The sequence below is a fragment of the Nymphalis io genome, chromosome 25 (assembly GCF_905147045.1).
Source record: "Nymphalis io chromosome 25, ilAglIoxx1.1, whole genome shotgun sequence".
Lineage (NCBI taxonomy): Eukaryota > Metazoa > Arthropoda > Insecta > Lepidoptera > Nymphalidae > Nymphalis > Nymphalis io.
Genome location: NC_065912.1, coordinates 3,159,698 through 3,179,149, shown reverse-complemented (window position 1 = coordinate 3,179,149; position 19,452 = coordinate 3,159,698). Strand labels below are relative to the sequence as shown.

Below are 19,452 nucleotides of genomic sequence, written 5' to 3'. Positions count from 1 at the left end.
ATAGACGCAATGACGATTTTCCTCTCACTTACACAAGAAAGAGAATGAAAATAACATTACAAATGTTTTAGACAGAGATAGAATTATCAAATCTTTTGTCCATTATCGCGTAACCAGTTTTGTCTAGGTTAGCTACTCAAGTATCGAAACAAACTTAACAGTTGGTGCGTTCATTGTGTATATAATTTAATTTTTGCTTTTTTATGTTAGAAAACGATTCTAATTCAGTGAAAAGACAAAGAAACAATCCTTATATCATATCGAAGATGATTTCATGTTAAAGCGATAGCAAGAAGAAAACTGTCGTCGTGTGTTTTCAAGGGTAAGAACAACGGTTTTATCCCTAAATATAGTTTCTCAGTGATAGCTAGATATTATACGGAACATTATGTTGCATTAAAATCCTGACGATAATAGGATTTTCTAGTTTTTATCATTCATAACCTGTTTGAAACACCAATCAGAGCGAATAACGTCACGCCTCTGTATCTATAACCGTTTCTCTTGAACAGTTGTTGTGTTTACGCGTTTCAAAAATATTTTGCATCATTTCATTAGTTGAGTCCTTGATTATTCGCGTTTTTGTGGTTAATTCAAAATCAGTCATCATGCCTATTATTTATCATGTAAGTGCTGCTAGCTTCAGCTAAAATATGTCCCGATTTTTTCAATCGTTTTCACGGTACCTTGGTCTATTAGTTTCTCTGTCTACGGTCCACCTCAAATAATTCTCAATCCTAACATGTTATAGTCTGTTAGCTTCTAGCTAGACAGTAACTGTCAAAAAGTATTTGGTCTTTCGTTGTCACTTCGTCACTTGTCAAATGTCAATTTTTCAGTATGCTTGTTGTCGGCGTCGCGATGTATTTGTAGTGCCTTGTCGTTGAAATAATATCGTATTTGTTTTCTTCCTAAACATGCATAATCTTTTAGTTTGAAAATAATTATATTTTTTTTAAGTGTAAGATGCCTCAAAAAACTTTTAGTGATAAAATGTTTAAGTGTAATCGTTTTAATGTGTTGTGTTGGCTTGTGTTTTACTTAATTTTATTAGCCCTGACAAAGGATAGCGCAGATGCTCAAGTAATACGTAAGTTAAATATATTGATTTATTGCTAACATTTTTATATGATATACTTTTTATTTTATTACATACGTGTATGTAATGGAAATAATATATTTATGTAAATTTCATTTAATAATTTAAAAGAAATAAATATGAAATATGGTTATTAATTTGAAGTTCAAATGAATAATGATCGATTTTAAAATTAAACGAGAATTAATTTTCTATGTATGTGTCTATGTTCTATATATAAATGTCTATTGATATGATTAAAAAGTCAAAAGTTTTTTTTCTTATCTATGTTAAAAAATATTTTTAGATAATTATTATTGCAGAGACTTACTGAGAGTAGACAAGTTAAGTTATGTGCAAATGACATACAACTTTTTAAGTAATTACGAACAACCCCTCATACGTTATGCTAAGTTTCATCAAAATCACTAGACATTTTTTAAAACCCAAATGGGATTGGATCTTATATTTTAACTTACAACTACTTCAAGTAAGTTCTTATAAAAATATCTTCAACTTTTGAGTAAATAATGCTTATTATATTATACAGGATTATATATATATGTAGTAGAGTAAAAGTTAGAATTAGAATATATAAATATAATGGTATATAATTATTACATGTAGTTTTCTGATTGTTAAAAAAGTTATGACTGGATTCTTGCCGGTTCTGTTTGGTAGAACCTATATTCGAACCCGTGGTAGCCATATTATAAAATTAAAATTATTGCTTGTGATAGCCTACTTGAATAGAGTATGTTTTTTATAAGTAAATTTTATATAATAATTAAAGTGAATGTAAAGCCACAACGTCTCAGAAAACAGATTCTACTGAGAACTACCTTTAACAAACTTGATAGTTAATATTTTTCTCAAATGAAGTACATTGTCAATATACAAATTATACCGTCTAGAAAATCAATAAACACAAATTCTACATCTTATGTTTCGTCAATATATATTCTTATGTAATAAGCCTTATTTATAATTATTTGTTTAATGTAGGATCTCAAATTTGAATTGGGAAAATTACAATTTTCTGAGTAAGTTTATAATAGAAATAAATACTATGCCTCAGGAAGAATAAATTCACTTTACGGTGTCAGAAATTTTCCTTTACTTATGTTTTAACAATTGTCACTGATTATTAATATTGATTGTCAATCTTTAATATTACCATGATATACACATTATTGTCACTATACACATTGGTTTTGACAACAAATGAAAAAATTTTACTTTTTTAAAAATGTCACAGAAGAAGGACTTCATTATTATAAATAGATTGAATAGCTCTTTATTATAAAATCAAACAATTTCACTGTTTCTGTAGTGTTACCATCCCACATCAATATCTTATTCAAGGGAAAAACAATAAAAAGAGGTTTTTACTAACACTGTAACTTCTTAAAGTTATATAAAACCTCATTTGACTCCTTCTTTTACTCTTGATGTCAATATTATCAAAATTTTATATACATTTATTAAATAACTAGCACGGTAAAAGCATGGTATCACAGGATATCCGGCTGTCAGCGTCCGTCATTGCGCTGACCCTCAACTGAATAATATTGATAACAGTTTTACAAAACTGTGTTTTTTTTTCCTTCCTTGAAAATTCCAAATAGTTTTATAAGTATTCCCAACATGTCAATGCCAAGTGATCGCCGTAATGTTACATATTTTCAGGTTTTTATGCAACACAATAAAGTAGGCTATACCAGAAGTATAAAATATGCTCATATCCTAATATTGAAGGGGTTATGGTCCGAAAGGCGTCTCAAGAGAAATTTATTTGTTAAATTGAAGTAGTATTTTTTAAATTTTAGGTACGATTTATAGATAGGTTGGTCTTATTATTTAATTTTACTAGTTGTTCTACCCCTGTGGATTTTATTGCAATTATTTATAGTCTATAATCTTCCTAAATAAATGGGCGATCTAATGAAATATGTTTTTTCCAAATTGGGCTGGTGGGTCCTAAGATTAGCGCGGACAAACAGACTAACCGTTCAGCTTTATACTATTAGTGTATATTTAGATAAGCTTTTCGCTTCTAAGGATGCTTCTATACATTGCTCACCTCGAACGGAAAGCCATAGTGCGCTATTATCGTCAGAAAATAAAAATCGTGGTCCACTCGGCTGTAATGATTGCTATCAATTTTGTTTTGTAGTAATATTAAAAAAAAGTACCCTAATGTCAAGAATTCATTCTAATGAATTGTTTGGACATATAAGTTTTTTTATTTGGACTAATTAGAAACAAAAAGTTAATTGAAGAATAATAATAGACTTGCGAAATGAGTAATTCTATATGTAGACGATCTTCTTTAAAAAACAGATTTTTTTTCCTTTTATAATATATAATAAGCCATTATGACATATCAGTTGGAACTTATTTCCGACGGACGGATGTATTGACTTACTGACTCATACAATACATTATGCAAATTAGAATGATTCCTAAGGTCTAAGGAATCGCTGTATTCGTGATACGCATTGAAATAAAACTGACTGACTAACTATGGGCGTAACGTATACAGTTAATTTACAAATCGTCATTTTTTGGATAATTTGATCTCAATTTTAAAATGTTTTTTATTTTATACAATAGGAAGGCGGACAAGCACATAAGCCACCTAATGGTAAGTGGTCACCAACGCCCATAGACATTGGCATTGTAAGAAATGTTAACCATCGCTTACATCACCAATGCGCCACCAACCTTGGGAACTAATATGTTATGTCCCTTGTGCCTGTAATTACACTGGCTTACTCACTCTTCAAACCGGAACACAACAATATCAAGTACTACTGTTTTGCGGTAGAATATCTGATGAGTGGGTGGTACCCAGCCAGACGAGCTTGCACAAAGCCCTACCACCAGCCCATCACTTAGGCATTCCAAAAATACGTACCCTTAAATATTAGTATGGATGTCGAAAGAAATTATAATTAATTAACAGTTATACACTTATACACCCACTTATATTGTTTATGTTGGTTCGTTTTTACTTGTACTTATCTAAGACACTGGTGGTAGGGCTTTGTGCAAGCTCGTCTGGGTAGGTACCACCCACTCATCAGATATTCTACTGTAAAACAGCAGTACTTGGTATTGTTGTGTTCCGGTTTGAAGGGTGAGTGAGCCAGTGTAATTACAGGCACGAGGAACATAACATCACGTTCCCAAGGTTGGTGGCGCATTGGATATGTAAGCGATGGTTGACATTTCTTACAATGCCAATGTCTAAGAGCGTTGGTGACCACTTACCATCAGGTGGCCCATATGCTCGTCCGCCTTCCTATTCTATAAAAAAAAAAAAATTTATATTCATCAAACCATGATACAATGATGAAAATGAGTGTCAATATAAGCACCATGACCGTTTTACCATAAGACTTTACTTCCTGATCATTCTGCCAACTTGCCAAACGTGTATATTTTGTTAAGGACATCCCTTATCAAAAATGTATGCATAATGCGATGTTGCCAAGTTTAATGTTCATAAAATTTGTTTCGTATAAACATAAGAGCCTTCAAGGTATATTATCCATTAGGTTTTCTAATAACTTTGCTCTATTATGTACTACCACAACAGTTCTTGAATAATATGTGCTAGATGGCTCAGCGGTAAGAACGCGTGAATCTTAACCGATGATCGTGAGTTCAAACCCGGGCAAACACAACTGAATTTTCATGTGCTTAATTTGTGATTATAATTCATCTCGTGCTATACGGTGAAGGAAAACATCGTGAGGAAACCTACATGTGTATAATTTCACTAAAATTCTGCCACATGTGTATTCCACCAACCCGCACTGGAGCAGCGTGGTGGAATACGCTCCAAACCTTCTCCTCGAAAAAGGAGAGGAGGCTTTTAGCCCAGCAGTGGGACATTCACAGGCTGTTACAATACAATACAATATTTATAATACAACATTATTCAACTTCACAATTATTTATATCCGCTTTAATTTGATCGATTACAACTTTACCTGACATTCGAAACGCATATTTTATAGTGGTCAATTAAAAATATCATGTCAATTCAGTGTCAGTCGTTTATTTGTCTTTATGTTGCCTGTAATTAGAGTGAGTCTCTAATTTCGAAGACTCTGAGGGTGCCTGATGACTTTCTTTTGTCTTTATGTACATTGCACATATTGTAGTGAGAGGTAAATATATGTCTCGTACACAATGTCGTCTGCAGTCTTAAGTAAAAAGAAACTTTTTTTTTGAAACAAGTTTCTTTTCAATACATCTATGTACTCGTGAATGAACGGTTTTAAAATCCAGTCGCAAGATTCAGCACAAAACTAACAGGTTTATGTAAATAAAAGCATGTAAAATTGTTGAATATGTCTTTGAGGATATATTTAATTTTATTAAGGTTTGATCCACTGCTCCGTAATAGCTCCGATACGAAACACATACGAACAACTAAGGAAATCGAAGATTATTTCTTTCAAGAACATGACAATTACGTTTGTCACGACAATAGTGTCAGTTTAAAGCGGGTGAAACTACGAAGTACAACTATTTTATATTATAATATTATATAATGAATCTCGCTACATATTCTTTTGTAGGTTTTATGTATATCGGTTTAATAGTTTTTTTTCAATTAGGCTTTACTAAAAAAACCTCATTTGTCAGTATAGATAGATGTATGTTATTTATATGGACGTATTTTTGAACAACATCTATGCCATATCGATCCTCTTTGAAATGAATGAAAATAAACGCACTTTAAATTTTTTATTATTATAGAATAGGTAGGCGGACGAGCATATGGGTCATCTGATGGTAAGAGGTCACCAACGCCCATAGACATTGGCATTGTAAGAAATGATAACCATCGATTACATCGCTAATGCGCCACCAACCTTGGGAACGTGATGTTATGTTCCTCGTGCCTGTAATTACACTGGCTCACTCACCCTTCAAACCGGAACACAACAATACCAAGTACTGCTATTTTACAGTAGAATATCTGATGAGTGGGTGGTACCCAGACGAGCTTGCACAAAGCCCTACCACCAGTAAATGTTTCTTGATAGTGTTATCAGGAAAAGAACAGGACTCAAACAGCTAACCATTGTACCGATCATCAATACATATACAACATTAAACGCATACAATTTACTTACAGTTCAAATGTAAAATAAACAACACTCATGCCCCGTGTCAAAAAATTGCGCGAAAAATTCTAAGCTATAAATACTATAGTAAGTAAGCGACTTTAGTTCCGACGATGAAGTGGATGTAAAAGGCACTAAAGCTAAAAAGAAATGTTTCAAAGCATTCGTTCTTGTGACTACGATCTCATTGTAGACATATTTATGACGCAGATGTGGCATCCCTTTTATTATATACATTGTCTTTATGGTTATTGGTCGCTAGAAAATGTTATGTGACGTGAATGGTAGTCGTTCTTATTAATACAAACCTTACCTTGAATTGAAAAATTAAGCTGATATCGATTAAAAATTAAATCACAGTGCTTAGCGTTGATTTGTCATATATAAACTATATAATTAAATATTAACCGGTTTGTCTTCTATTTTAACGAGTGATTAATTGAGATAAATATTTATAAACAAACGGTTTCTTAAAAAACTATATTATTTTTTTATATAATAAGTTAAAAAAAGTTTTATATTATTATGAAAAGGATTCACTTAATCGTTCAAGCGTGAAATTGGCTCGAACTAGCCGTATTTATTTAATGTGTGTATAAGAGGCTATTAAATATTTATTGGTGTTCTAATACATAAACTAATTTAAGCAGACTTAATTACACGCTTCAGTGTTTATAGCCTGTCTAGAATAATCAAAGTAAATAATACGATAGTCCAATAGCAATGGTTATAAAAGCTCATTTAGACCGACAACAATAAAAATTAGAAAACATTCGAACGGCAACGCACCCACTTCGTCAACAGCTGTTTATAGATTGACTATTTTAATATGATCTCATTCCCCTGTCTCTTAGTACGCATCCGCTTCGTATGAGAGTTCAAGTAAGAATGGCGGTTTTATTTCTGGATATAACTGTTTTCTGGCGGCTATGGGAATGATGACTTCCCCGCTGCGACACGGTGCGTTTCCTCGTGACGTCACGTCCGATTACTTTTAAATGAGATATGTATGTTCTTAATATTCTCGTTATACTCTCCATGGATGCATTGCTCGTAAAACACGTATTAGTCATACGCGTTGGTTTGAAGTCACGTTTTTTTCTGATTTTATTTGATTTGCTTATGGGTCAATTTTTTCTTATATGTTCTAGATATCCAGATTATTGAAAACTTTTGTTTTAAATAAATTTAACACAAAAAGCTTACATTGTCCTGGATGATGTATATACAAATAGTCTTTATATTTTAAAACAAACGAGACATTTTTGTTTATTATTAAATATGAAAAAAAGAATGAATAATTAACACAAATAATAGCTTTTAGAAACTTTGTAGACTATACCTCAATCACTACATAATATTATAAACGAAAGGACCTCCGCCGCGTGTCTGTTTGTCTTAACGCGATAAACTCAATAACTACGGAACTGTTTTTCATATGGCCATTAATGGTCGAAGTGATTCATAGTTTTTGATTCATTCAAAAGTTTAAGTGTATCTTCATTATGTTTAAACTTACACAAATTGGTTGGTTGGTTGGTTTCATAAAAAACATACGGACTCGGATGCCCATAGAAATATAAATGCTATATATAGTAATTACATTATAATATATTAAAAAGCCGAGATGGCCCTGTGGTAAGAACGCGTGAATCTTAACCGATGATCGTGGGTTCAAACCCGGGCAAGCACCACTGAATTTTCATGTGCTTAATTTGTGATTATAATTCATCTCGTGCTTTACGGTGAAGGAAAACATCGTGAGGAAACCTGCATGTGTCTAATTTCACTGAAATTCTGCCACATGTGAATTCTACCAACCCGCATTGGAGCAGCGTGGTGGAATAAGCTCCAAACCTTCTCCTCAAAAAGAGGAGAGGAGGCCTTTAGCCCAGCAGTGGGACATTCACAGGCTGTTACGGAAGTAATTACAATAAAAAAATACATATTTACAGTAGAAACCAATACATAAATTTCCTTAATAACTTGATTTAAATTATGTACTTTTTACTGTAAAAACACATGTAATGACGCATCTCTAAAAGCCATGTAAGCAGTAGGTAACTCGGAAAAGGAAACAAAATTATTTAATTAATAACAAATTAGTCACATTCGCATTACCATTTTGACACGTACGTCAATCGCTGATTTTATATTTATATCGTAAAATATTTCTGCGTAAGAATGTTTTAGTTCCATTTAAGTAGATCTGAAAGCAAAAGTTTTTAAACGCTTTGCTTTTTGATTTACTTTATTTTTTAACGATTTTAATATTTCTAACGTTCGTGTGACGCTGAATTTTTCATAACGTCTGACGGGATACAAGTGTTCTCCAAATATGAAGGGTCCCTTGACCTATCCTATTTTAGAACTTTGAGGGGCACGTGAGACGTCTGCCGTCTTAAGAATTCCGAGAAAAAAAAATTAAATTCGGTACTTTCGAAATTTGAAGCTTATATCTTCAAACGTATACTGTTGTTTTTTTAAAAAAAATAAGCAGTGACTGTATGTTGTATGATTAATGAATTGTTAAGTTATTTTTATTAATTTTATTTCTAAAAGATCTAGTGACGTGTCTCGACTCATAAAGGTTAGCGGCCATTTCAAGCAACAGCGAATAAATGGGAAGGGCGGATACTTTATAATTATATTTTTATATAACTTTCACACGCATGGAGATGAAGTCAGTAAAATTAAAAAAAAAAAACAAAGTACCGTTCTGTAACGTAGTAAGAATGCTCCCATTTGTAGTTTGTAGTTGACTTTCGTTTATGATTCGTGGTTACATTTCAAACATGTTAATATTAAACATTGAATTATTAGTATTAAATAATAGGAAAAAAAAGTATCGCGGGCTGCAATCCGGACAAGCACCGCTGTGTTTTCACGTGCTTTATGTATCACGTGTTTGGCGATGAAAGACTATCGTGTGGAAACCTGCATGTGTCCAGCTTGGGCAGTGTAGCATGGTTGAATAAGATCTAAATCTTCTTAACCCTTTAACCGTCCGACTTCATATCTGTTGGCGTGCCCCCAGCGCCCGGCACAGTGAATCGAAACACACAATACAATTTTCTAAAAATAATGTTAGTAATTCTTCTAACTTTGGACATTATTTTTAAGACTTCTAATTAAGAGGCTAAAGTGTATTAAACTGTAAACGATTACTTAGTTAACTATTTACCTAATGTAAACATATTTTTGATAGAATACAGCGTAATTAAATAAAAAAGCTGATAAAACGATCAGTGTTATTTTGGTCGTAAATATACGACTCAGGCGAAATGGGCCCGAAAATATTTGTCGGATTAATTCGACCTAGGCGGTTAAAGGGTTAAGACTAGAGGAGGCTTTTACCCAGCTGAGACATTTACGGGCATTGATTTATGTGTGTGTTTTTTTAATTATTCTGCTTTCCTTTTAGGTTTATTAACGAACTGTTTTCCTTTATAACCTAATTTTATTTTCCCTGTTGAAGTTAATTATAAAAAACTTTTATAGTCCGCTTAATGAAATTGTAAATCGTCATGATGAAGCCATACAAATACTTGAATATACATTTATATGTACGTAAATACTTTTCTTCGTGGTAATTATATAGTACCAAAAGAACTAGTTTACTGCAGATATTATCTACTACAAGACAATACATTTCGAAAGCAAGTCAGCAAGCTAATGCGGAATTCGGCTTCGAGAATAAACGATGACAGATATCAGTTGCATTGACGTTTGACACTTTTGTCACGTTTACGAAGCAGGCTAATGTATTGTCATGCGTTGTGCTTACAACGACCATTTATTATTATTGATAGCAGAATAACCCGACACTAAATACAAAAAAAATAGATGTTTAAATTGTGAACTTCCGAAATTTGAAAAAGTTGCATTAAATAACCAATTTTTTTTAAACCATTGCCGTTTCTATTAGAAAGGTTAGTGACCCTTTGTAATTAATAAGCAAGAGAAATATAAAATCTTAGATCATGGTTGGCAGAGCAATGACAATAAAAGGAATGGCTGGTACTTAAAACGACAACGTCCCAATTGTCTGTCTGTTTTCCATGGAAACATAATTCCTTCACAAAGAGTATCGTATTTACATACTTGTTATACGTTTATGTATAAAATATTATTGTCAGAGTCCTTTGAACTTTGTCTCGTATCAACTGACCTACGTCTATACTAATATTACTATTGTGGTATATTCGTTTAAAGCTCACAATCGTTTGCAAGCATTGCAACGAAGTCAACCGTGCACGTGCGAAAACTTCATTCGGTTATTGTGCCATTATCATCCTTATCAAGCAATCGCAAATGTTATATCGCAATGAATGTAACAGTTTGTTAAACCATTTGTAGCTTGTGATTGAGTTAAATTATATAGATTACAAGTACTTAATTGATTGTTTTTTTTATTATATTAGGTAGGCAGACTGGCAAGTGGGCCGCGTGATGGTAAGTGGCCACCACAGCCTATAGATATTAACGTTGTAAGAAACAACAACCCTTTCTTACATCGCCAATGCGCCACTACCCTTGGAAACTAAGATGTTATGTCCCTTGTTTCTGTAATTGAACGGGCTCACTCACCCTTAAACCAGAACGCAACGACACGAAGTATTGTTGCTTGGCGGTTAGAATAAAAGACGAGTGGGTGGTACCTACCCAGGCGGGCTTGCACAAAGCAATACCACCAAGCAAATGTTTTTTGTAGTATGCGATTCGTTAGTGTCGAATAATAGATGAATGGGTAAATGTATGAATATGAAAGATACTAGTTTTGGTTTAAAAAATGGAAATGTCTAACATATAGTTCTCTCGAATCAATCATCATCAAATCACTGATGACAGAAAGAGAGAAATATGCGTATAACTGTTACGCTTTACGTATTACGTTTATAAATAAGGCCACTACTGTATAAACTTTCAATTATTTATATTAAAACACATTATAATGTTAAATATTTCAAAAGGAAACAATAGTAGGTTCTCTATATTATTTTAATGAAGCAAACTCAAGCTTCGGTCACGTGGTCATTGTGCTACTTCTGCTGTACAAATAGTGTTTGGCGAAACGTACGCTTGTGTGATTACAGATAAGCAAATATTTAACAGGATATCCGACTACCTTCATTCGTATTGATGTCATTATTATTATGTTTAATTACAATTAAATTCTTCTTGTGGAAGTTTGATCTTTTATTTAGAATCTTCATGAGAAAAGGTTATATATATATATATTTGAGTTTGGGTAATATACAAGGATATATATTTTTAATTTATATAATGGCATTGTTACACGGATATACCTATATCCTTATAATGAATTTAGTTTTTTTTTAATTCTTTACTTTACTTATACACATATTATAATTGCAAAAGTAACTGTCTTTCTGGTACACTTTAACGGTTAAACTACAGAATCCAAGGGTGGACATATGCTACTTTTTTATACACAACTCCTGCCACACATATGCATGTAAAACATTATATTGTGGATTTTATAATATAAATATGTGTTTAAAATATTTCTAGGGCTCTTTGCAAGCCCGTCTGGCCACCCACTCATCAGATATTCTACCTGCTAAATAACAATACGTGGCAATACTTAGTTTTGTTGCGTTCCGTTTTAAAATGTGAGTGAGCCAGTGTAACTACAGGCACAAGGGTCATAACATCTTCGTTCCCAAGGTTGATGGAGCATTGGCGATGTAATAAGTGGTTAATAGTTTCACATCGCCAATGTCTATGTCTACTCAATCAGGTGGCCCATTTGCCCGTCCGCCTAACTAACAAAAAAAAACTGTTTTTATTTCTGCGTTATCTCCGTTTAAATGGCTGCCGTGACCGAAATCGTTCAGGAAGACATAATCATCATTGTCATTATGTTATTAAAATGTAACTACCAAAAGTCTAAGTATAAAAAAATAACATATACCAAATTTTAAATTTTCACGTTTGACGTCATGGCGGAATGATCTAGAATAAGATTCAGCTCAGGACTTTGACATTAGTTATACACCATTACAAGTCAATGGATAGACAAATGATGATTTTAATTACCATAAACAGTCACGAATGGATACTGACCCGATTCGAAACTAGGGCCGAGTAGGGCGCGTCTATGTAGATCGAGTAATAAATTCACACGCTATAATTTGTCAGGACAGCGGGCGGGATTTATTGATAGAGCTTTTCAATTTGCGGTTAAACTAATTGAAGTTTATTTATCTGTGGATTCATAGATTATATTTATTTTAATTACAATGTTATTGTATCGCTATTATTATTTTTTTTTCTAACAGAAAATAATATATAAATAAATTTTGCGTAAATGTTTTTATGGTGTAAAATTTTGATCATAAATATTTAAAAAAAAGTATTTATTTTGTAAACATTATTTCGGACGTTCTTACCGGTTCTTTTCAGTAGAATCTGTTTTCCGTACCGGTGGTAGCTTTATATTAAATTTAACATTGTGTATTCAAAAGTAATTTACGAAATTATAATTGCCTCGTTACTTCTGTAAGTTTTTCTTTTTGTTAAATTAATACGATAACGTTTGTTAAATTAATACGATAACGTTTGTTAAATTAATACGATAACGTTTGTTAAATTAATACGATAACGTTTGTTAAATTAATACGATAACGTTTGTTAAATTAATACGATAAAGTTTGTTAAATTAATACGATAACGTTTGTTAAATTAATACGATAACGTTTGTTAAATTAATACGATAACGTTTGTTAAATTAATACGATAACGTTTGTTAAATTAATACGATAACGTTTGTTAAATTAATACGATAACGTTTGTTAAATTAATACGATAACGTTTGTTAAATTAATACGATAACGTTTGTTAAATTAATACGATAACGTTTGTTAAATTAATACGATAACGTTTGTTAAATTAATACGATTTGCACTTTATGTTAAAATTTGTAAAACACGTAACGTTTTCAAGTGCTGTGCTAAAATTAAATTTGCACGGAAATCGATTAACTGTTCGCGATGACTAATACTATATGTTTGTAAAACAAAGCTGATGCCTGGAAGTGTGTTGACCGACAGACGTTTATTTTATATTAAAATAAAATGCAAACTGGCATATATGTTTTTATATACACATGTCATAAATAGCTAACCAATTTTTTTATATATAATAATTGTCTTGTAATTGTGACTTTTTCGTGTGCTTGAGTAAATCGCGTTGGGATCAAGTTTCAGGCTTTATTTTTAACAAAAAATAATAATTTTAAATACACCTTACCTATATCATCCGTACGAAGTCGGGATGAGCAACTAGTGCATATAATAAACTAGCTTACGACCGCGGCTTCGCTCGCGTGAGAGAGGGGGTCTGGTGTTAGGTATGGGATGCATGTATCGCTTTGCTTGCCGCATATATATACAACAAACCGCATTAGAACAACGTGCATTTTTATAAAAACACACAATCGAAATCATGGAAAGTTAAGTGGCTATGAATATTAGCTAGTACTGAGCAATTATCATGTCCAAAAAAAATCTCTAAAGATTGACGACTTTTGTAGTAGTACGTAACGTGAGTGGTTGTATTTCAGATAAAACACTTAATCCCCCAACGTCAAAATACTCAGACATTAACATAGACATGTACTAAGATACCATGTTTCATCTGCCTGTAATGACACTGGCACACTCACCCTTTAAACCGGAACACAGCGATAGAAAGTACCTATGTTAGGCGTCAGAATAATATTCATAATAAATATGAAATTTTAGTAAACTATTGCATGTTGGCGTGCTGCCAAGCAACGCTACAGCGTGTTTACTACTAAATTTATACATTGTTTTCAATATAAACAAAGCAGGTTCAATGTTCCCGTCTTAACGTCGATTTTCGCTAAAGTATAAACAATTATAATTAGGCCACGAATTCCGATGCATTTGACGAAAAGCAGACAGAAAAAAATATTGAAATATAACTTTAGTGTTCCATATTTAAAAAAATATCATTAAACTCAAGACATGTCAAATAAAATTTACGCGTTCTATATTTAAATCTTCATTAAATAGATATTATCCGCGGGTTTAATTAAAAATAAAAAGTAATATTTATTTTTATTTTAGGCTACTAGGTACTCATTGGTCATTTAAATTAGATTAATCAGATGCTAATATCTAAACTGCGAATATAAGAAAGAATATCGTATCTTATATAAAGAAAGTTTATCAAACGATAAAAAAGCTTAATGTGACAAATTAACGCAGTTTGACCCTACGCCCGTGGTATGAATGAGAAACCTTATTCGATTAAGGTCGAGTTAATTAAAGCAGGACAATGAAACCCTACTTAACCCGTGTAACTCGAAAGACTTGCCAAAGAAACAGGACGAATTTTATTACATTGTAATGAAGGCGTGGGGCGATGGGGGAGGATTTACTTTTGTGATCGTTAGCCGTTGCTTTATTATCTATTTAAGACTTTGACATTGTTTTTTTGAACATCATAAAATTTTGACACATATGAGTTTGATGATTCATAGTGTTTTAGCTTGCGTAAATACATACGGTCAGGCATTTTATATTATTGATTGACTATTCATAATTTAGGAGCAAGAACTTCCCTCAGAGATGTGTTTAGGGATATTGGTATTATGACAGTTGCATCACACACACTATATTTATGCAAATATTATGTAAACGTATTAATCAAACAATAAATACAAAAGAAAAGTGACATACATCAATTTAACACTAGAAATAAAAATAAAATAATCATTCCAAGCTTCCTTCTTAATAAAATTAATCAATCGTTTTTAGAGATAGGTATTTTTAATAAAATTTCGCAGTCTATACTTGAGTTGTGACAGAGCAGGCTTCAGTTAGTTATAAAAAATGATCTTATTAGTAAAGCCTATTACTATGTTACTGAGTATATGTCTGACAAAAATGCGCGGATTGAATGATTGCTGGATCTCGTGTAGGAATTAAGTGTATGTCATTAACACAAATTTGGATTTTTGTAAAAAAAAAGAGTAACTACTGAGTTTCTTGCCGGTTTTTCTCGGTATAATCGACATTCTGAACCGGTGGTAGCGCTTGACGGTTCGAAAGTACTTGTAAAAGTCTATTTAAATAAAAATAAAGTGTTTAAAACCGACCTGATATAAAAATATATGCTTTCGTATTATCCGTGTATACGCATTGTTAATAAGTGGAGACTTAGTACAGTTGTTTTTGACACTTGCGTAAAGATTTCTGGCATAGTACGATTAACGTACGAGTACGAGTAACTTACTGGTGGTAGGGCTTTGTGCAAGCTCGTCTGGGTAGGTACCACCCACTCATCAGATATTCTACCGCAAAACAGTAATACTTGATATTGTTGTGTTCCGGTTTGAAGGGTGAGTGATCCAGTGTAATTACAGGCACAAGGGACATAAAATCTTAGTTCCCAAGGTTGGTGGCGCATTGGATATGTAAGCGATGGTTGACATTTCTTACAATGCCAATGTCTAAGAGCGTTGGTGACCACTTACCATCAGGTGGCCCATATGCTCGTCCGTATTCCTATCCTATATATATATATATATATATATATATATATATATATATAAATAAAATATATATATATATAAAACTTATATATATATATATATATAAATAAAATATATATATATAAAACTTATATATATAAGTTTTATATATATATAAAAACTTTGAAGTATTCTATAAAAACGTTTGAACTTATTTCTTATCAGCTTATTGAGACGAATAAATTAATTTTGGAACAATTGGATAGAAATATGTTCATAGATCATTTTTACGAAAAAATATTTAAAAAAAAATTTGGTATAGTTACAAACCGCCAGGCCGATAGATTATCATTTATCTAATATCCAATAGGTAATCGAGTGTATTTTTGTACTTATATTACGCAGAGTTTCTTTCGCCGTTTCTAATCAGTAGTAAGCGTACTTAATGCTTCTGTATTTAATAAAGATTTAGATTTTTGACTCTCTGGTTTCAATAGGTGGTTGACTCTTTAAGGTAATGCCAATAGTTTGAATTGGTATACTTAAACCACCGTGTTCAATGCCCAGTCGGTCGCATAACGGCTTTTTAAGTATTGTGACTGTTTAGTTGACACGCCATTGCTTTTATTGTTTTTCCGCTCTTTGTTCGATAACAAATTGTACTTACTTTGTGAACTTTTAATTTATACATTGAATATATTTCATTGTATCCAGAGCCTTGTTATGAAAACAATATTTACATCCATAATAGGAACGTAAACGCAACACTATTTAATTAAACTTTAAAATTCAATAAATATGGCTATGGGAGTGATTTGCGTAACAAATAAATGAAAAGTAAGTAACAGCCTGTAATTGTCCCACCGCTGGCTAAGGCCTCCTCTCTCTTTTTGAGGAGAAGATTTGGAGCTTATTCCACAACACTGCTCCAATGAGGGTTGGTGGAATACACATGTGTGAAATTAGACACATGCAGGTTCTCACGATGTTTTACTTCACTGAAAAGCACGAGATGAATTATAAACAGATTTAAGCACATGAAAATTCAGAGGTGTTTGCCCGTGTTTGAATCAACGTTCATCGGTTAAGATTCACGCGTTCTTACCACTGGGCCATCTCGACAAATAAATAGACAAATATATTTTTTTTATTGTAAACCACACATAAAAATACAGTACTCTCAACGATATAAGTCAACTAGATTAAAATAATGAATATTTAAAAAAACAGACTAATTTGTTAGTTAAATTTTTTGCTGTCGATTTTAAATTATCGAAATGATATATGACCTGTAAATGTCAGTGTTGGCTGCCTCGTTGGACTAATGGCTAGTCCATTAGGCCGCGTACCCAAGACAGGCCAGTAAAAATGTCATTGGGGTTTTCTGTCTAGAAATTCTCAGTAGCACCGGAGTCTGGGATTTGGAAGTGAGTTCATTCGCATGCCTCGGAATGCACTTAAAGCCATTTGTCCTTTGCTCTTTCTGGTTTTCCATGTTATCATTGTGCAAGAATAGATTGCATTTGTGTGTGCATGTTTGCACACACCTGTGTACTATAATATACAACTGTGTCAATGTTAATATTTTAAATTCGCCAACGAAATCGAGTATTCAATGAATGAATAATACCTCTTTTTGGCACGTTTTATGTAAACTACCGCGTTGTTGTTAGCGAACAGCGAGTAATAACTTGTTGATATAAAGTAAATATGACTCATACATTACTTACTATGTATGTATTAGATCAAAGTTCCTAAGTGAAAGGATAATATTTTTTTGGTTATTGTTTCACACGCACAAATACACACAAGTGCACACACGTATAAAGTCAAATCTCCATTAAGTAATAAACACCATTATATCATATCTTCATAAGTATTTTTCATACTTTTTTATATGCTATACGTTATATATGTATATACTTGATTCAATGTGTGTGGGTGTGTTGTTTACACTTTTTGCGCGGAGTTTGAACGTTTTAATAGACAATTAACCGACATTTATATGGATATATTATTACATGACTCACGCGTGAGTGTATTGTTTTAATACCACGAGATAATGAGCTATTTGGTAAAAGCAGTTTCGTACTCGACGTCGAATGCTATCGCGAATGTCAAGAGTCAAAACATTACATGATTTTGAAAATACATAAGTCTAATAAATCCCGAGATGATACAATGGTTAGAACACGTGCGTCTTAACCGATGAATGCGGGTTCAAAGCCAGACAAGCACTTCTGAATTTTCATGTGCTTAAGTTGTATTTTTAATTCATTTCGGACTTGGGGGTGAATGAAAATCAGCATGTATCGGATGAAAATCTTAAACCGCATTGGAGCTGCGTGGAGTAATGATTTTCAACCCTTCTTAAAAAAAGGAGGTCCTAAGTCCAACAGTGGGATATTTACAGTCTATATACTTATCTATCTATATAACAGTCTATATACTTTAATAGCCTATGTTTTGAAATACGCACACATAATACTCGTGTCGTTGCTGTGTATATCTCCGAAAGTATTGTCAATTAAGAACTTTACAACAATCATAAAGTCGATGGAATTTATTACATTTAATTGTTTTATATAAACAATAACTGTATTGTAAATAAATTGCTTTATGTTAACATTTTATATACTTATATACAGGGTATAACTACACAAGGCCGCTGACATTGGTGTATTGTCCGTTCGTTGTGTTAACTTTATTATGACTAGTGAGCTAACTAGACTTGGAATTATAGTAATTTATTTTTGCATTTACACTTTGTTTTTTTGTTTCATTTTTTTTTTAAATTGAGATATAATTTTTTTTTGTAAAAAAGTAGTACAAGACGTAAAGTCTTATAAACAAAGGAACTCCGCGTATGATGTATATAATCATTGAGTGTGGAATAATGATTAAGGGTCTATAATCTTAAAGGAAAGACATTCGAAACCTTGTTCTAAATTTAAACCGTCGAGATGTCAGAAGCGTGATCTATATTTGTTGCCGCGTACTGCGTCTGAGCATCTCGATGCGAGACAGAACTGCATTTTGGATAACCGAAATAGAGCTACGAACAATTGTTGACTCGTAAAGGTTGGTTCGAAATATGTATATGCGATACAAAAGGCATACATAACGTTATAATAATAATAATAATAATATCGTGGGACATTTTTCACACACGGCCATCTGATCCCAAATTAAGCTTGTGCTATGGAAACCAGACAACTGATATACTACATATACTACTTTTCTTTTGTAAATACATACTTATATAGATAATTACACCCAGACTCAGGACAAACAGACATGTTCATGCACACAGATGTCTGTCCTGGGTGGGAATCGAACCCACAACCTTCGGCGTGAAAGGCAAGTATCTATCTACAACCACGCCAATCGGCTCGTCAATTTCGTCGTCGTGATGAGTTGAAACTTTGCACAGTTATTGTTGGCAGCGACGTCGCGTATTGTAAAAAATACATTCCATTACAAGCTCCTCTAATGCTTGGACTTTAAGTAGCTAATGCTAATTCGTTTAAGAATTTGAATATTGTAACATCAGGCTCATCTTTTTAAGGAAATATTTTTTAACTGAGAATAAAAACTCTTTCGTCATATTGGTTTTGTTTTTTTAGTGGATGTAAAATGAACGGTACAGTATTATAATATTTTTTTATTAGCAAGTTTTGAATTAATTTGCCTTCGAACTT

At 32.5% G+C, this 19,452-nt stretch overlaps 1 protein-coding gene across 2 annotated transcripts in view; it reads left to right on the top strand.

Moving 5' to 3' along the window:
- The first annotated feature begins 853 nt into the window (after window positions 1–853).
- Window positions 854–19,452, top strand: part of LOC126778076 (uncharacterized) — a 74,370-nt gene continuing 55,771 nt past the window's right edge. The window contains exon 1 of one of the 2 annotated variants that reach the window (XM_050501434.1): window positions 854–1,090. In XM_050501434.1, the coding sequence (XP_050357391.1) occupies window positions 967–1,090 (124 nt within the window). In that variant the 5' untranslated portion in view covers window positions 854–966. Of the gene's footprint in view, window positions 1,095–19,452 lie in introns of both variants that reach the window. The other variant, XM_050501435.1, reaches the window with a different exon arrangement.